The sequence below is a fragment of the Cyanistes caeruleus genome, unplaced genomic scaffold (genome assembly GCF_971803275.1).
Source record: "Cyanistes caeruleus unplaced genomic scaffold, bCyaCae1.hap1.1 HAP1_SCAFFOLD_91, whole genome shotgun sequence".
NCBI classification, from domain to species: Eukaryota; Metazoa; Chordata; class Aves; order Passeriformes; family Paridae; genus Cyanistes; species Cyanistes caeruleus.
Window position 1 is genome coordinate 1,386,456 of NW_028255895.1, and position 19,061 is coordinate 1,405,516.

Below are 19,061 nucleotides of genomic sequence, written 5' to 3' on the forward strand. Positions count from 1 at the left end.
AGACCTGCTGAGCCACTCAGATGCTCACAGGTGGATGGGATCGGATGGGATCCATGCTAGGGGGATGAGGGAGCTGGTGGATGAGCTCCCCAAGCTGCTCTCCATCATTTCTCCTCATCAGTCCTGCCTCACTGGGGAGGTCCCAGAGGACTGGAGGTGCCAGTGTGAGCCCATCCCCAAGAAGGGCTGGCAGGAGGCTCTGGGGAACCGCAGGCCTGTCAGCCTGAGCTCGGTGCATGGTGAGGTTTTGGAACAGATCCCCTTGAGTGCCATCACACGGCACCTCCAGGATGGCCCAGGGCTCAGACCCAGCCAGCGTGGCTTTAGGAGGGACAGGTCCTGCCTGACCAACCTGATCTCCTTTTATAACCAGCTGACCCACCTGGTGGGTGCGGGAAAGGCTCTGGATGTGTCGAGCTGGACTTGAGCAAGGCCTTGGACACGGAGAGCCACAGCATTCCCTGGAAAAGCTGCAGCCCACGGCTTGGACAGGAGCACTCTTTGCTGGCTGCAGAACTGGCTGGAGGCCGGGCCCAGAGAGTGGTGGGGATGGTGCTGCATCCAGCTGGTGTCCAGTCCCTGGTGGTGTCCCCAGGGATCTGTGCTGGGCCCAGGCCTGGTTAATATCTTCACTGAGGGTCTGGCTGAGGGGGTCGAGTCCAGCACTCACAAATTGCAGATGACACCAAGCTGGCTGCAAGTGTGGATCTGCTGGAGGGCAGGACAAGGAGACACAGCCTTGAGCTGCACCAGGGCAGGTTTAGGCTGGACAATAGGAAGGAGTTCTTCCCAGAAAGGCTGATTGGGAATTGGAATGGGCTGGCCAGGGGGGAGGTGGCAGAGTCACTGTGGTCTGGAGAAGTGACATCAATCTGTGCTTAATAATTGATTTAAAACAATTGCTTTAAAACGATTGCTTCAAAATTGCTTTCTGCTTCACCCTGAGTGTCTGTGCTGGTTTTATATTAGTTGATATTTGTTGAGGAGGAAAGAAGCCACCCGTGCAAATGTTTATTCTAGGAGGGGGCTGCTAAGAGTTTTCTCTGTGCTTAGCAAAACCAGTAGCTAGCTGGCTCTGAGAATTGTCAAGCTATTAAATAATTTTGAAGCTGAGTCTGCCTCTGTGAAATCCACATTTTAAAGGCAGGCAAGCCCAGGAAAGCTCTCTGTTGTTTCCAGCTGTGAAGAGTTAACTGGGTGCTGGTCAGGCCGGCCCTGCTCCAGCCTGGCCTGCACCGAGCCGGGCTCCGCCAGGCCCCGGGAGCGGCTCTGGGCTGGGCCAGGCCCCTTCACCACGGCCCGCACGGCCCCAGCGGCTGCCGGGCACAGGGAGGGGAAGCCATCGGCCCGCAGCTGGAATTGAAGGGAGCAGGGGCCTGGGACCAGCCATGTGGGCAGAACAGCCATGACTGTTCTGGCTGAGCCCCCTGAGATCTTGGCACAGCCCCAGGGCAGCATGAAATCCATCACCGTGACTGCTTCGGCCACTGCCCGGCAGAAACCATCATAAGCATCTGCAGGTCTGGGTGAGATATTAACTCTTTTGGTGCACAGATGAGACCTGCAGACGTCGATCCTCCCCTTGGGTTAGAGAAAAGGACAGAGTTGGAGACTAATGCCACAAGTATGGTAGGCTACACCTGTCTTCAAATGTCATTGAATTAGAGAAAAACTCTCTCCAAGGCAAATTATGCAACTCTTGCCTCACAATCCATCAGCCTTAATTACAGTGAGAGGTAGGTCTTAATCACAATCTGATTAGAGCAAATCAACATTGTGTGAATGGCAAGAAGAATTTGCTTGTCAACAGATGAATATGTCCCACTGAAGAATGAACAAAATCTGCCTTTACTTGGAAGAAAGGAGACATGGAGCAATGCAGTATTTGGGTTTTATCCAGTGATAAATGGGGCAAGAAGCTGTAACAGCTCACCTGTTTTACAGAACACAAGCACTGATACAGCCAATAGTGCACCCACACTGAAGGGATCTTCAGAACATTGCTTTATTTCTTAACAAGAAATGGGAGCAAAATGCTGGCATTTATCTGAGCTGGAAGCCCTGTTCCTCTCCTGTTTCTCCTTGAGCACACTGTTCTTTGCAGACTTCACTGTGCAGCCCATCAATCCTCTCTTGGCCAACAGCTAAATGGCACAACTACCGAAACACAGGTGCCAGCACCATCACCCCAGCATTATTCCAGCACTGCTCTACTGGTGCACAGCAGCACAGAATGGCTTGGCTTGGAAGGGACATTTAAAGGCCATCTAGTGCAGTGCCCTGCAGTGAGCAGGGACACCTTTGGATCAGGTTGCTCAGAGCATGAGCTTGAATGTCAGCAGGGATGGATGCCCACCTCTCTGGGCAACCTGTGCCAGGGTTTCAAAACCCACAGTGTAAAAAACATCTTCATTAGGTCTAGTCTGAATCTACTGTCTTTTAGATTGAAAACATTCCCCCTCAGTCTTGTCACAACAGGCCCTACTAAAAATTCTGTCCTGTCTTTTTTACAAGCTCCCTTAAAGTACTGAAAGGTAGCAATCAGGTCTGCGTGGAGCCTTCCCTCTTCCAGGCTGAACACCCCCAGCTATCCCAGCCTGTCTCCAAAGCAGAGGGGCTCCAGCCCTCAGAGCATTCTGTCCCTCCTCTGGACTAGCACCAACAGGACCATGTCCTTTCTGTGCTGGGCACCCAGAGGTGGATGCAGTACTCCAGGTGGGCTCACACCAGAGCAGAGGGGTGGTGGAATCACCTCCTTCAAGCTGCTGGGCAGCCTCCTTTGGAGGCACATGGCTGGCTCATGTCCAGCCTCTCTCCTTGCAGCAGCCACAAGTCCTTCTCAGCAGGGCTGCTCTCCATCCCTTCATCCCCCAGCCTGTGGGATCAGCTGGGCTGGGACCCTGTCATAGCCCTTGGGCAGAGCTGATGGGCAGGATGAGCTCCCTGGTGAAGAAGGCAGATCCCACTCCCCACACAATTCCTCGCTGGCCATGAGGTCACAGCAGCCTGTGGGGTGACAGCAGGCTGAGGTGACAGCAGGCTCTGAGGTCACAGAGGTCCCAGAGCCCCGTGGTTGCACAGCACCACGAGGACCGAGCAGTCAGTCCTTGACCACGACTGTTGCGGCAGCAGCGGCGGCGGCAGAAGCGGTGCTGACATTGGGACAGCTGTGTCAGGACAGTGGTGGCAGCAAGAGCTGCAGGACTGGCAGAAGGCAAGGCACCATGGCCTTTGCTCTGCGTCTCCTCCTCCTGCTCCTCCTGGCAGTGGCCCTGCCTGACAGGGCTGCCCAGGCTGCTCCGCAGCGAGCACAGGGAGCAGGTGAGCCCGTGGCCTGGCTTCCCTTTCCTGGGACAGCACTTCCTTCTCCTGGGAAGAGTTGGGGATGGTTTTCCACAGGCCTTTAGGGAGGGTTTCCTCTGTGGGAGGGAGAGAGTCCCCAGGGGCTCTGGGCTGGTCCTGCTGCCTCTGCAGGGATGTTGCACAGGGCCTGCAAAGAGGGTGGAGAGTGACCAGAGCCAGCCCAGAGCTCCCCAGGCCCCTCTGCAGCTTTGGCCATGTCCATTGACATCTGGCTCCCACAGCCTTACCCAAACCCCTCGCAGTGTCCAGTTCCCTAAGGCAGAAGGGGATCCCAGCGCACCATGGACATGGTGCTGATCTGTGCTTCCTTCTAGATTGGGATCATGACTTGAATTATTTGGGATCGCTGGTGAATGAGACTTTGAAAATCTCGGAGAATGCTGGAGGTAAGTTCTGAATTGCCACTTGTACTGGCAGAATAATCTGTCAAGGTGGAAAGTGCTCACTTATGTGCCGTTTCTGTTAAGATCGCATGAGGGTTAAAGGATTCTGGAAATTTTTCTCTGCTCCCTTTTGGAGCCCTGAGTGATCCCACAGCATCGCTGTCAGTGGGAGGAAGGAGCATTTAGCTGTCAATCTTCTACCTGTGTGCAATGCCAGTGTCTCCTTCCATGTGCTCTGTGCAGCCACGGAGAGGAGCAGAGAGGGAAGGGGCTGTGCCCCAGGGCTTTGCCTTGCGTGACTCCTTTGCCAGCCCCAGGGAGCCTGAGGATCTCCTACAGATCCACAGGAGCTCTTCTGTCCTGCCTTTCCTTGCAGCCAAGCCTCTTGGTGAAGGTGATCTGGCTTCCCAACCCACATCCAGGACTGAGGCTCTGGGAGATGGCGAGGGTAGGTGAAGGCCTTTCCCCCTGGGAGAGCTGCCAGCTCAGAGCCCAAAGCCCAAAGCTCAGGTGTCAGGACAGAGCCGTGCACATGTGTGCCCCTGTCCTGTGCCATCCCCTCACCTCTCCCGTGGCTCAGTGCTGCCTGTGCAGATGAGCAGAGGTGACAGAAGCTTCTGTGGCTGTTGAGTTACAGGTGTGCCTGCAGGGAGGACTTTCCCAGCTCCTGGGTTGGTAACTGTACGCAAGCCCAGCTCCCATCGCAGGGGTGAGTGGTGTGTCCCTCCTGACTCCACAGGCTGAGCACTGGTTTTCTGGGATCCATTCCTGCAAAGCGGAACTATTTTCACTTAAGGTCCTCCAAGTGGAAAGAACAAAGCTGCAGGACACCAGAATCTCCATGTGCCATCGAAACCCATGAGGCAAATGCTGAAGGAAATGCTGCAGGGAGGACAAGGTGGGTCCATGTCCCTCAGCCTTCTCCTGAGACTCAGCAGCCAGGGGCTTTCTTTGCACAGTGGGAAGAGGATCCATGGCAGCCTCGCTGCCCCACTGTTGCTTTCACGGCCTGCACGGCTGTTTCCCAGCCTGGCCTGGCTGCAGCTTCTCCCCAGCCTCTGCAGGAAGGCATTTGGCATCAGCAGGCAGGGAGCCCAAAGTGCAGCAGGGGTCATGCTCACACTGAGATCCCCTGCAATTTCTCGGTCCCCAGGTAGATCAGAAAGGGCAGCTGTTTTGATATTGTAGGCCCTGGCCAATGCCAAAAATTTTTCAGGGTTTCTTGATCCTTAACCATGCCTTTGACAAGCATTGCCTCCTGAAGTTTCCCCAGTGGGGAATGGTTCCATCTGATCCAGCTGCCCCTTTCTGCAGAAGTGGAGAGAGCGGCTGTGCTGAAGGCGGCGTTTCCCGGAGGAAGCAGTGGCCCATGGGCAGCCTCTGCTGCAGGAAGGGAGGCCATGCCAGGCACAGTCACAGGAGGTAATTGCTGTGCCTCTGGGCCTGAGCCCTGCTGAGGCTTGAGCTGCCATCTCTGCTGCTTGGCAGCGCAGGCACAGCCCGGCCAAGACCGGCACAGCCCAGAGGAATTATCCCCAGGAGGCTCAGGGCACTCGGCTACTGAGCAGTCCTGCTGGGGTCCATCCATGGGAGACACGTCCCAAAACCTGGCAGGGGCTGCAAAGGGGTGCCCATGGTGGGGAATGGGCAGAGGGGGAGGCCAAGGCTCCAGTGTGTCCTGAGAGGGCCTGACTCTGCCCCCTTGGGCTGGGGGAGCTGTCCCAGGGAAAAGAGGGATGGAGACAGAGAGGAAGGCAGGAAGGGAGGGAGAGAGGGCAGGAGTGAGGGAGGGATAGTTGTGCAACTGCCTGCTGCAGTTTTTCCCCATTGCTTTAGCAAGACTTTCAGCTGTAGCCGTGAGAGAGCCCCAGTGGGCCTTGGGCTGCTCCAGCCACCTCTTCCAGGGATGTTGCACAGGGCTTGCAAAGAGCTTGGAGAGTGACCAGACACCAACCCAGAGGTCCTCTGGCCCCTGTGCAGCTTTGGCCATTGTCCTCTAACATTTGGCACCCAGGGTCTTACCTGACACCCCTGCAGTGCCCAGTTGTCAAAAGTAGAAGGGGATCTCAGCACACCATGGCAGGGTTCTGATCTGGGCTCCCTTCTAGATTGGAATCACAACTTATATTATCCAGAGGCCCTGCTGGATGACGGCTTGAAACACTTGAGAAATGCTGGAGGTACGTTCTCAATGGTCCTTTCCTGGCAGAATAAGCAGTTTCAATGTCCTGGCACCACTGCAGGTGTCAGGACAGAGACATACACGTGTGTGCCCTCGCCCATCGTGTTCCCCTCACCTCTCCCATGGCTCAGTGCTGCCTGTGCAGATGAGCAGAGGTGACAGAAGCTTCTGTGGCTGTTGAGTTACAGGTGTGTCTGCAGGGAGGACTTTCCCAGCTCCTGGGTTGGTAACTGTACACAAGCCCAGCTCCCATCGCAGGGGTGAGTGGTGTGTCCCTCCTGACCCCACAGGCTGAGCACTGGTTTTCTGGGATCCATTCCTGCAAAGGGGAACTGTTTTCTCTTAAGGTCCTCCAAGTGGAAAGAACAAAGCTGCAGGACACCAGAAACCCCATGTGCCATCAAAACCCATGAGGCAAATGCTGAAGGAAATGCTGCAGGGAAGACAAGGTGGGTCCATGTCCCTCAGCCTTCTCCTGAGACTCAACAGCCAGGACCCCTGCTCTGGCCCTGTCACCCCCTACCAGGGATGTTGCACAGGGCCTGCAAAGAGGGTGGAGAGTGACCAGAGCCAGCCCAGAGCTCCCCAGGCCCCTCTGCAGCTTTGGCCATGTCCATCAACATCTGGTACTCACGATCTAACCCAAACCCCTTGCAGTGCCCACTACCCCAAGGCAGAAGTGGATCCCAGCGCACCATGGACGTGGCTCTGATCTGTACTGGCTTCTAGACTGGGATCAGGACATGGATTATCTGGAAGCCCAGCTAGATGACGGCTGGCAAGACTTGGAGAATGCTGGAGGCAAGTTCTCAATGTGCTTTTCCTGATGGAATAATGTCAAGGTGGCAAGAGCTCACTCATGTGCCATATCCCTTAACATAATCTCAGGGCTGAAGGATTCTGGAAGCCTTGCCCTGCTCCCTTCTGGAGCCCTGAGTGATCCCCCAGCATCGCTGTCAGTGGGAGGAAGGAGCATTTAGCTGTCAATCTTCTTCCCATGTGCAATGCCAGTGTCTCCTTCCATGTGCTCTGTGCAGCCACGGAGAGGAGCAGAGAGGGAAGGGGCTGTGCCCCTGGGCTGTGCCTTGTGCAGCTCCTTTACCAGCCCCAGGGAGCCTGAGGATCTCCTACAGAGCCACGGGAGCTCTTCTGTCCTGCCTTTCCTTGCAGCCAAGCCTCCTGGTGAAGGTGATCTGGCTTCCCAACCCACGTCCAGGACTGAGGCCCTGGGAGATGGCGAGGGTAGGTGAAGGCCTTTCCCCCTGAGAGAGCTGCCAGCTCAGAGCCCAAATCTCAGCCAGGGCAGCATCGCTGCAGGTGTCAGGACAGAGCAGTGCACGTGTGTGCCCTCACCCTGCGCCATCCCCTCACTACTGCTCAGAATTGGCAGCTTTTTGGAGGAGGGAGGGCCCTGGCCCTGGCCCAAAAGCCAAGGCATTTTTTGAACCTTATCCCCATATTTGACAAGCATGAGGTCCTGAAAATGCCAGCACCCAAATCAAGAACTTCTCCATCTGATTCAGCTGTGCCTCTTCCTTTCTCAAGGGATGGACCAAAAGACCATGCAGGTGGAGACGTTTCCCAGAGGAAGCAGTGGCTCATTGGCAGGAAAGAAGGCGATGCCAGGCACAGGCCCAGACACAGGAGGTAATTGCTCTTTGCACCTTGGCGGGGCTGTGTGCCAGCAGCTCTTCCCCTAGGGCTGGCCCTTGCATGACCCAGCAGCAGCCAAAGCTGGAGGCACCTCGGCTTCCAGGCCTCTGGAGCTCGTTTCCAGCTCCTGGGAAATGGGACTCATGCACCAACATCTATCCCACTGCAGCTGCTCCCAGAGGTAGCCGTGAGCGCCCAGAGGCCCGAGGCACAGGAGCAGCCCCGAGCGGGAGCCCTGCCACGAGCCCAGGGCCACAGCCAGCCCTGGCTCCCAACTGGGCAGGGGCTGCACTGGCCCCTGACAGGGCCTGGCTCTGTCCCCTTGGGCTGGGGGAGATGTCATGGAGAAGGGAGGGTCAGGGGTGGCAGTGGCTGCTCAGGGATGGGTTTGGCCCGTGTCCCTGGAAGGAGCCACTGCCCAAGCAGCTGTGCTGTCCCCCGGGCTCTGCTCCCGGCCTTCTGGGCTTTGCTGGGTGGCACAGCCTGTGCCAAGGGCCAACAAGGTGCCTGCAGGTCCCAGCTCTGGGGGAAACAGAGAACATCCTGGACATACCCACCATGCTGCCAGCTCAGCAGCGCAGCACAGCACGGGCTCTCACTGCCCATTGCTCCCACAGATGCAGCCAGCACCACAACACGTGTTCCCAATTCCCAGAAGGACATCAGAAGAGGTTTCTGTCAGGGAACACGCTGTTGGCCAGAAGTAATGGCAGGCCTGATTTGTTTGGTGCATGTACTCGTTTTATGTGGTGTTGGAATCTGGTATTGCTGGAAGACAAAACGGTGAGTGTTTTGTTCATCTTTCCCTCAAACAGCTTCTTTTGAAAGTCTATTGTAGAATAGAAACATTCCCAGTGAGTCTGCTGTGGACCTGTAGATAGTCAGTGGTTGCCCAAATAACTCTGCCAAAAGTTCTGCTGCTGCCCAGGCTTTTAATTGGCCTCTTAATTGCTGGGCCTTGTCCTGGGGAGCCCGCTGAGGCTGCAGCCAGTGCTGGCTCCCACTGAGGCTGCCTGGCCAAGAGCAGCCCCAGGAGCAGCGGGCAGAGGCAAAGCAAGTTGGGCAGGAGAAAGAGCGGGGACGAGATTGCCCTTGAAAGGCAGAGGCGCTCTGGGGCCCGCTCCTGGCCAGGGACCCTGCCCAGAGCCATCCCCTGCTCGCCGGGGCCTTGAGGGGCAGCTGTCCAGCTGGGCCAAGCTGTGCCAGCAGCTCCAGCCATGCTGGGGAGCCTTGGCCGCTCTGGGCCCTGCTGTGCAGGAGGGTCCCTGCGTGCCAGCGGCAGCTGGGGGCCTCAGCCACCTCCTCTCTCCACAGGAGCACCTCTGCACCTCCAGATGTCCTGCCAAACACATTAGTCTGGGAGACCTGCACCTGTCATCCTCCATCTCCAAGCCAGTGTCCATTGTCCCTGCCACAGCTCCATTATCAGCTTATTGCTGTGCCGCCACCACCCAGAACAGGACCCTCTGTCCCTGCAGGTGCTGGCCCTGGTGCCTGGCCAGGCCTGAATGTGGGCCCCTCCTGCCAGGGAAGGGCTTGAGCAACACCTTTGGGCTTCTGCTCTGGGCTCTGGCTGGTACCACCAGCACTGGCACAGCTGCTTGGCTGGCCACAGCCTTGGCTGGGCAGGCAGCAGCCGGGCATGGGGCACCATGTTGACTTTGTTTTTCATTTGTAGAGATTAGAAATTTTTAGAACTCTTTAGAATTATTATTGATAGAAAGTAAACCCAAAATATTTCTTCCCAATTTCCACAGTTGTTTAGTATTTTTCAAATTAGTTTTAGAATTCTGAAAAGACAACCCGCTTTTGTCTTTGATTTTCATTCATAGAAATATGAAACTTTTAGAAATATTTAGAAATATTTTTTTGTAGAAAGAAATCTACAAATATTTTTTTACTTATTTCCATAGTAGTTCAGGATTTTTTAGAGTAGTTTTAGAATTCAGAAAATCTTGGAACATTTTTACACATCTAGAATAAAAACTGAAATTGCATTAAATTGGTAATCTTCATTCTAGGAAGAACTAAGACACCCCAAAACACCCAGCCTACTGGAGAGGCTCTTTTCTCGCTGGAGATTTGTACCTAGTCTCAACAACTAACTTAAGACCTTTTCCCAGATATTTTTCGGGACTTCTGACAAGCTCCCCTCTTAGGCTTCAGAGGGAATCTTTGAGCACAGTGAGAATCCCCCGCTGTGCAGGAGGGTCCCTGTGTGCCAGCTGCAGCTGGGACCTCAGCCATCTTCTCTCTCAATAGGTGCCCCTCTGCAGCTTCACAAGAAAGGCCAAACACCTCCCTCAGGGACACCTGCACCACACATTTCACATCTCCATGCCCATGCCCAATGTCCCTGTCACAGCTGCATTACCAGCTTGCTGCTGTGCAGATGCTGCCACCACCCACAGCAAGGCCCTGTGTCCCTGAAGGGACCCGCCCTGCTCTGTGGCCTGGACTGAAGGTGGGTCCCTCCTGCCAGGGCAGGGCCCAGCACAGCTCTTCTGTTCCAATAAAGACATGGAGCTCTCACCCCAGTGTCCAGCTGGTACCACCAGCAAAGCCCACACAGCACCAGCCCTGGCTGAGCCCCATGTCCAGGAGCAGGCAGGGCTGACCAGAGTGTGGGTGGCAGGAGCCAGGCAGGGGCTGCTGTGACCAGCAGCGGGGCACTGAGGGGCTGGGGGAGTCCGTGTTGAGCGTCCCTGGGATGAGGGCACATTTCCTTCAGTGGCATCACCTGGGCCTGGACCTCCTCCAGTGCCAAGCCCAGGAAAAGAGGAAACCATCAAGAGCATCTCCTGGGACACCGCCTGACCAGCAATGTCAGCAGGCAAAACCAAGGTTTTGTTTAGCAATGACCCTTTGAAGAAGTCAAAGATTGACAATCAGGGCAGTCCAGTAGTACAGATGGGAGTACTTCCCTCTGGGAAGGGGCTCCTGTCACTTCACAGTCTCCATCCCCCGCCGGGAACCGCAGAACTCCGGCCAGCCCTGCTCCCCCCGTGCCCTTGTCAGACCTGGGGAGAGGATGAACTGGAGCCCTGTGACCTCTTCAAAAGCCAGAAACCAAAGAGAAAGAGAAATTCCCGGGATTAACTTTTAAAGGGTGGTGTTCACAGGTTGATGTCACTTTTCAATGGGCAAAACTACTGTCAGAATTTTGAAGTCTTAAACAGCAGATGAACTGAAGAACCTGCCCTAGCCCTTCCAAACAGGGAAAAAGAATTTGAATTTTATGTGGGTGTTGAACAGAAGCAGGCCAAAGGAGTTCTAGTGCAAAACACTACAGGGCAGTTCTTGAAGACCAATGGCCCCTTTTTCTAAAATGTTAGACCACCTGGCAAGAGGTGGCCCCATTGTTTGTAAACTTGTGCAGCCACGGCTTTAATGGTAAGTGAGGAGAGTAGGAGGCTCTCTAATCCTTAAAGCCTCACAGCAAGTTAAGGCTGTGGCAACCAAGAAAGTCCCTCACAGAACGGGATGATCCAGATTTAACAAGTGGGAAAGAGTTTAACCCCACTGTCTTTTAAACTGGTCCTGAGGGTGAAGACCTGAAGGAAACTCATGACTGGATTCAGGTAATAGATCTCCAGATGCCAAGGAGATATTAAATTATCCTCCCTGGAATTAAAGTTGGGAATTTTTTCTTTCTCTAGAGCAGTAAATTAGGATGTTGGTGGAGGTTTCTGGTTCTGTTCCCAACAGGGCAGCCATTTGGCACAGCCCATGAACACGGCATTGCAGTCCATGTGGCTGTAGGACAGATCCTTGTGTTCCGCTTCTTTCCTCTCCCACTCCCCACTGCCACCAGCTCCCCCCGGGCAATGAGGGGGTTCCCGGTTCAGCGAAAGCAGCACAAACGTGCAGCAGCTCAAGGATCCACTCCCTGCCCACTTGCCGGGACAGGGCTGCCCTGGGCCTTGCCATGGACAGAGACTCCCCCTACTCTGCTCGCTCTGACCCTCCTGCCCCAGCCTCGCTCACTTCCATTCACGTTCCTCCTGTCAGGGACACTCTCCACATGGATCATGGCTCTGATTCCTTGGATCCTCAGCACTGTTTATCCTGGATTTTAGCCAGGGCTTCCCCTGGGTTTGGGGCTGGGCTATGCAGGCTGGAATGTGTGGAGCTTTCCCCAGCCACCGTTGGGGGTGCGTGTCTCCCTTTTCCCCAACAATTTCACTCTGTCTTCTCCTTCCGGACGTTTCCCCTCAGCAGGGCTGAGCCTTTTGCCGCCCTTTTTCCCCTCAGCACTGGCCCTGCCCCCCGCTCAGGCCTCGCCCCCTCGGCTCGGAGCGGCTCCCCGCCATCCCCATCCTAATGAACGCCGTTCCTTCCTCCCTCATTAAAACCTCGCTAATTAATGTCCTGGCGGGCAGGAGCAGGGCTTTGCAGGAGCTCTGTGGGACAGCCTGGCTGCATGGGGCAGGGCAGAGATGCCGGCTCTAGGCCCTCCCCTTTCAGGGCAGGGATCCAGGGCACCGGGAGCTCCCGCAGAAAAATGCTCCGTCCCGGCCCACAGCTACACGAAAGGGAGAGGAGGAAAGCAGGGTGCCAGTGACACAGCAGCCCTCAAGAGTTCCCCAGCTGTGTGTTCTGCCCCCTCCCACCTCTTCCAGCTCCATGCCATGTGGACAGGAGCTCAGAAAGAGCAGGAAAACAGAAACAAGCTCCACAGTGAATTCCTGGGAGAAAAATCCATGGATGGCCAGGAGGCTGCTGTGGCTCCTTCCTGAAAATCGGGGCTGTTGGGAGCACGGCACAGGGTGTCCCAGGACTTAGAGCTGGACACTGAACCCTCCTGGATCTCCTTGACACCCGTCCCAGGCAAGGACTGTCCTGGATATCCTCCTGCATCTGCCCCAGGAAGGTCCCCGCTCCCTGGTGCGGGATGGGACGGGTAGAGGACAAGGAATGAAGGTCAGGAGAAGAATACAGAGATGCTTCTTGCCACTGTAGCAAGAAATTTGGTGCAGTGAAAGCTCAGCTGGAGACGAAGGTGGCCAAAAATGTGAGGCACAATAAAAATTGACTTGTTAAATACATTTATAAAAAAAATATAGAAATTACATCATCCCCTTCCAGGATGTGGATGGTCACCTGACAAACACGGACACAGACACAGTGCAGCTTTTCTAATGCATTCTTTCCATCTCTCTTTGCATCTCACCCATCCCTTCCCAGTGGAAAACATGCATTATACCAAGGGACACTGCAAAGTCCTGGAAAAGGGCAAGCCCTGCTCAGCAGAAAACAAACCACCCCTGACTGAACTACAGCATCCCCATCTTGAATCCAAACGCAGCATGTGCCAGCTATTGGGAAGAAAGGAACCCTATGGCAGTCAAGACCAGAGCAGTGGGACAAGAATGAGTGCTCTTTGGAATATCCTGATTGATTTACAACAGAGGCTCTGCAGAAGTTGGTGAGCTGCTAAGAAAAAACTCTTGCAGTCCTCGCCAGCCATTTCAGATCTCCCCAGAGACAGAGGAACTTCACCTCCCTTTGTCTCTGGGGGATCTTCTCCAGCACAGAGTAGTGGTTGTTTGAAGTTGGTGCCGCTGCAGCATTCTGGGAGCTGGGGCTTGACACAGGTGGCAGCAGCACTCTTCCTGATGTGCTGCCACTTGCTCCAGGGAAGGATTCATTGCAAGGGGCTGAGCTCCGGTTCTTATTTCCAGGCTTTTCGTGGCCATGTTCATCTTCAGGGATGAGCCGGTTGTGTGATCCCTGAATTGGGTGGGGCCGTGATGTCACAAAGGAGCTGAGCGCTGGGGTGATGCAGGGCCATGATGTCACACAGCTGTCCTGGCCACAGCACTGTGACATCACCACGCCAGCCCTATATAAACCGGGCCAGCCCCCGCAGCTGCCAGTGCAGTCACCATGGGACGTGCCGTAGCCATGTGTGACGGTGGCATCCTGATGCCTGCACTTGTCCTGCTGCTGGTTGCTGTGGCTGGTGGGCCATTGGCCACTGGAAACCACGGAGGCAGCAGATGAGGAGGAGATGGAAGCGCCCCAGGGTTAGGCCCAGAGGCTCATGGAGGAACCGAGCAGCCCCTGCGGCTCCCAGGTTCTCCAGGCCTCAGGCGACCCCTCGCAAGCGGCCAGGCGCTCCCGCAAGCCCTCTGGAGAGCTCCTGCAGCTGCAGTCCCTGCGTGGCAGTGGCCCAAGAGCTGCAGGAAGTGATGATCCAGCACTGGGCACTCAATGGGACATTTGTGCCGCTCTTCTTTGGGATGTGGCAGGCGATGTGGAAAGAACTGGAGAAGCTGATGAAGTGAGGCCACGTGCCCTGCTGTGGCTCGCCCAGCTTCTCCAGAAGCCGCCATCCCTTCAGGAGGCTGCTCCCAGCAAGATTCACCATCCCTGGGAGAGCCTCAACCCTTGCAAGGATGGCACAGCAGAAAACACCTGCCACCCATGCAAGAAGCTCAGGCTGTCAGAGAATGTCCATGGTGCTAGGAGCCTCTGCTATCTCTGACAGCCTCCATCCCTCGGAGAGGCTCAGCCAGACCTGTCAGCCTGCAGAAGGTGCAGAGCCCAGGGACAGGTCTCCCAGCTCACTTGGACCCTTGGACCTCAACAGCACAGGTGCAGCCCTTACCACTGACAGAGCCAGGGAAAGTCCCCAGGTCCAAGTGGGAGCCCAGCCCGATCCAGGGGAGCCATCTCAGGAGCAGGTGGAGGAGCAGCAAGTGTCCTGGAGCCAGGCTTGAGCTCAGCCCCCCTCTCTCCATGGCTTGCAGGTGGCTATCAAGTGCGTGGCCCAGGACACGGTCCTGCCGTGGGACGAGCTGGTGAGTGAGCGGGGACAGCGGGACAGAGCGGGCCGTGGCAAGCAGGGATATGGCCGGGGCCGAGGGTGGGACATGGCCGCAGGCAGCGGGCGTGGGCTCAGCATGCAAGGCCCAGCACGGCGGGCCCGGGGATGCCAAACAGCGGTGGTGGGTCCAGGCAGGGGCCACCTCCCAATCAAGGCCACGGCTTATCCTGCTGTGCCGCTCTCCCGCCCAGGGCAGCTCTGAGCACACGCAGCGTGGCCCGGCTTCTGCAGGCGCCGGGAGCAGCTGGGCAGGAGCCTTCTGCAAGTGAGCGCTGCTTTCTGCCTTCTCTCCCCAGAGTGCCAACATCTGATCTGCTGGTGTTTGTCCAAGCACCCCATGGATCGGCCAGTGCTGGAGCAGATCTTCTACCACCCTTGGGTGTTGGGCGGGCATTTCTGATGCCTTGCCGCAGCCTCTGCAGCAGCCAGTTCCCGTGTCCCACGCAGGACTGAGGGCCCAGGAAATAAAACAACCCGAAACCCACTGCGGGCTGGCGAGTCTGGTCCTTGTTAGCAACTTCAGCTAACAGAACCTCTTGGCAAAAGGGGTAATCAGAGCATTCCCTTCAGCCTTTGTCAAGCTTTTGATGCCTTTCCTCCAGGTTGTCCCTCAAAATCAGAGGGGGGTGGAGCCTGCACCAGTCCCCCCAAATCGGTGAGAGGCAGAGACTACTCCCAGGCCCCTCAAAACTGGAGGAGGATGAAGACGATCCCTGGGCCCCCCAAACTGAAGGGAGATAAATACCCAACCCCCCCAAAATAAGAGATTAATGTAGCCCAGAGTAGCCCCCAAGTGCGAGTGGGAAGGGGAGACTGCCAGCCCCCCCAAAGAGGAGGGGAATTGTGCCTGTGCCAGCCCCGCAAATTGCAACGGGACAGAGAACACCCTTGGCCTGGAAAAGGTCAAAGAGCGGTTGGGGGCTGCCAAGATAGTGACAACACTGGCACCCCCCAAATCAGAGAGGGACAAAGAGCCCGCACAGGCTTCCCAGAAGCAGAAGGGGGGCAGCAAATATCCCCTGTCCCCCTAAGTCGGAGGGGCACAGACACAACTCAAGCCCTTCCACCATAGTGGAGAGGGACAGACACAAAAAGCCCCACAAAAAGAGCATGGGGAACCAAGACCTCTACCGGCCGCGCAAAGGTAAGGAGGATGGAGAAACTCCCCATCTGTCTTTGTTTTGGAAGACAGGTGTGTCATGGGGTGACTTTACCTTTAAGATAGCTTTGGGAGCTGGGAGGAAGTTTGAGCTGCGAGAGGCTGATAGGAGTCTTTTCTTGTGACCAATTATTGGTCATTTCTAAGAACTGACAGCAGTTTTGACCATTGAAAAGTGAGATCAACTTGTGAACACCACCTTAAGATGTAAAGCCAGGGCTCTCTTGTTCTCTTTGGTTTCTGGCTTCTGACGAGGTAACAGGCTCTGTCTCGGCCTCCTCCCCCCTCCAGGCCGGACAAGGCCGCAGAGGGCGGGGGGGGAGAAACGGAGCCGGCCGGCCTGGCTTGGTTTGCAGTTTCTGCTGCTGGACTGAAACCTGACACCATCAACATCTGCAGCTTTCCAAGACTTTAACTCTTTTACTACCTGGATGAGACTTGCAGATTACTCTTTTTCTGAGAGGGAGAGAAGGGTGAGAGAGAGAGATAACATGAAGACGACATCATAAAACCATCAAAGACCATGAAGAAAAGAGTTAAGTTTTAGATGAGGAAGAGAGAATAAGGAGATGCTTTATAAGCTGAAATATTTGTCTGTTAAAGCTATGGAGATGGACAATAGTGTCCTGAAAAAACTCCTTTAATTCATGACAGAGTATATTGGGAGGAATGGAGTGTTCAAAGTGTGGATTTTGAGCAAAAGGTGGAGTAATTGTGATACAGTGAGGTGCTGGAACAGAGTGGGGAAAAGTAATAGTTGAAGATTTGAGGCCTTGAGAGGCAAAGAGAAAACTTCTGTTTCCAGGGAAGCTCACAGAGACAGATGAAGAGAACTTTTGCCTTTGAATAACTCATCCTTAAAAATGACATCCCGAGACTCATTTGACCCATAACACACCTCAGAGTGATGTGAAATGGGAGGAGTGAACTGCTGACAGATTTTTTCCAGGCAGCTGGCATCAGAGAAATAGAAAACTGTAACAGAAATGGTTTTCTTGCGAAAAACTCCATAGATTAGCAGAAGACATCTGTTTCTCTACAAAGCTGATGAAAAGACTCTAGCAGGAATTGGGAGTGTTTTAAACACCAAAGTTCCAAGTTTTTTGTCTCTATGTTGTCATGTGAACAAAGGAATGGTTGGGTAGTGGGGGAGAAAGAGGTTTTCTGGAAGTTCTTCTGGTGTTCTTATTCTTGTAGTTCTGTTAATAAACTTTCTTTATTCCTTTTAAGTTTTAAGCCTGTTTTGACCTTGTTCTAATCCACATCTCACAGCAAGAAGTAAGTAAGTTTTCTAGTAATTTTTTAGCTACTGCTTTAAAACCATGACATTTATTTGGTGCGTTGGCTGGGAAACGAAATTAGCAAATCTAAACCACAACATTGTGCTGCACCCCAGGGCCAGGCTCTGCCTCTCTTGGCTCTGGCTGCTGCTTCCAAGCTGTCCTCTGTGATTTGGATTTGCAAGCCACCTCTCTGACCAGCTTCCACTTTGCTTGAAAAATTCAGCACCATGGTGGGGGCTGAACAAGTCCCAGAGCTGGGGAGAAGGATTTGAGATGCAATTTGCATCCCAGAGTTGTTACAGTGGGGAAAATGTCACATCCCTCCTGTGCCTGGAGCTGCTAATCTTGTTGCAAACATTGAAAACCTCTTCAGCTTCTCTCATTCTACCTAAATTTGATGACTGCTTTGATTTCACACCTCTTTCATGCAGGTTTTTCCTCTGTCCTTGGCTAGAATTGTCAGGCCTGAGAAATTTTGTTGAGCCTTGGGACAGCTCCCATCATCACTCCCTGCTCCTAATGCTGCTTTGAATTCTCTTGGGAATGTGAGCATTGAGGGAAACTGGGGGGACTTTAGTGAGAGGAAAAGTGAGGCACAGAGGCTGAAGTGCAAATGCAGAGTGTGCAGGGTCAGCACAGTCTGCAGTGTTGTGGGGATTTGGGCCATGCAAACAGATGTTTCTTCTCTGGGAATGGCTGATTCCTTTGGTGTGTCTCCTCCTGAAATTGCTGTGCACCAGGGCTGGTGCCGGAGCTGCAGCAGCACAAAGTTGCCAGGGAGCCGTGTGGGAGCCAGTGGGAATCATTTCTTTGCTGCTTTGGATGAAAAGTTGTGACATGAATCTCAGTGTCAGGGAGGTGCCACGTTCATGCTGCTGCAGTGCCCACACACTGTGTCTGGAGACAGCTCAGGAGAAAAGGAAGAAAAGCCAGGATGAAATCCCATGTGCTACTGAACTCTATCAGAAAGTGCTTGGAGTGAAGTGTGTGAAGTGACTGGGGAGAGCTGGATAGAAGGGACAGCTCTGAGCAGTGTGTGGTACATCATGACATCCTTGCAGTGATCTTTGCACAGAGATGAAAAAGTATCAGTTTGCATGGCCTGAATCTGTGGGTCTGGAAATTCTGCGTGTTGCCCAAGCTGTGCTGAGCTCACCTGGCTCTGAAATATCTGAAATATCATCTCTGCACCTTAGGCAGGAAGAGCATCAGAGTTGTGAAGAGATGAATAAAAATCAGTCGTAACCCAGAAGCAAACCTTGGCAATAGACATGTGTGGCAGGTGAGGAGACAAAGCTTTCATTCTTGTCCTGGGAGAATGAATTCAGCAATAAAAAATCCTGTCTCTTGGCATTAAAATACTTTAGTTTCAGCTCTGCCCCAGCCCATCAATGTCCCTGTGTGGTTGGGGGTTGTTCTCCCCCTGTAGCTCTCTGCAGGTTGGTGCTAATTCAAGATGTTCTGGCAGGTTCCAAGGTTTTGGTGCCCGAGCAGGGAGTGCAGAACAGGGATTACAAGCGCTGACATTTGCTGGGCTAGAAAGTCCAAGGGACAAATTTGTGCCAATTAAGGTCTCCCCTTTAACTAGGAGGAACAATTGATGTGGTGCTTGTAGCAGAGTGTGGTGAGAGAGGGGGTTTCCAAAGGAAATCTTGGTGCATGTGGGCCAGAGGCCCCTGTGCTGAGGCTCCCTCCAGGCTGGCTCCAGCCCCTCAGGGTGCCCAGGAAGCAGGCTGCCCGCAGCCCAGTGCAGCCTCCTTAGCCCTGGGGCTAGCCAGGGAAGAGCCATGGATGAGGCTGAGCCCTGCTCCCATGTGGGATGCCATGGGACAGGGCCCACTGGGATTTGCCCCTCCAGCTACCAAGTGTGTGCAGAGAAACTGCAAGGAGAGGGTGAGCTCTGTCAGTGGGACCCCCTGTGCACAGGGAGCCCACTCCTGGGGTGGCTGTGCCAGCTCCCGCAGGGACATCCAAGCCTTGGTAACAACAACAACAACAACAAACTATAGAACCTATTTACCTAAGAACATATCTAACAAAACTACATGAAACGTATTTACAGAACACTACAGCAAACCCTAAAACGTCTATCAGAACACAACAACTGTAAAACGTATATACAGCAGGGTGGCATCTGTGTCCGGGATGTGCCTCAGTCCTGGAAGAAAAACAAGTAGCACAGTCAGTGCAGGCAGGCATGGAGGGG

The 19,061-nt window shown here is 54.4% G+C and overlaps 1 protein-coding gene and 1 long non-coding RNA gene across 2 annotated transcripts; both read left to right on the plus strand.

The window, feature by feature from the left end:
• Positions 1 to 550: 550 nt before the first annotated feature.
• On the plus strand, positions 551 to 9,583 carry LOC147646588 (uncharacterized). The gene is made up of 14 exons (XM_086873272.1): positions 551 to 3,321; positions 3,678 to 3,749; positions 4,123 to 4,194; positions 4,384 to 4,455; positions 4,543 to 4,644; positions 5,061 to 5,168; positions 5,855 to 5,926; positions 6,117 to 6,188; positions 6,276 to 6,377; positions 6,586 to 6,729; positions 7,099 to 7,170; positions 7,474 to 7,575; positions 8,199 to 8,364; positions 8,896 to 9,583. Exons 1-14 carry the CDS (start codon positions 3,225 to 3,227, stop codon positions 9,119 to 9,121), a joined length of 1,479 nt encoding a protein of 492 aa, XP_086729398.1. The 5' UTR covers positions 551 to 3,224; the 3' UTR covers positions 9,122 to 9,583.
• A 1,993-nt stretch (positions 9,584 to 11,576) lies between these two features.
• LOC147646589 (uncharacterized) lies at positions 11,577 to 16,801 on the plus strand. The gene is made up of 2 exons (XR_015281840.1): positions 11,577 to 14,387; positions 14,710 to 16,801. It is a non-coding gene; the product is annotated as an uncharacterized LOC147646589 (long non-coding RNA).
• Positions 16,802 to 19,061: the final 2,260 nt, after the last annotated feature.

Bases quoted from the DNA above. Each gene is read 5' to 3' on its own strand.
- LOC147646588 (XM_086873272.1), top strand. From the start codon at position 3,225: ATGGCCTTTGCTCTGCGTCTCCTCCTCCTGCTCCTCCTGGCAGTGGCC. The intron at 4,645-5,060 runs GTGGGTCCATGT...CCCTTTCTGCAG, and splicing joins AATGCTGCAGGGAGGACAAG to AAGTGGAGAGAGCGGCTGTG. The intron at 6,189-6,275 runs GTGAGTGGTGTG...TTTTCTCTTAAG, and splicing joins GCCCAGCTCCCATCGCAGGG to GTCCTCCAAGTGGAAAGAAC.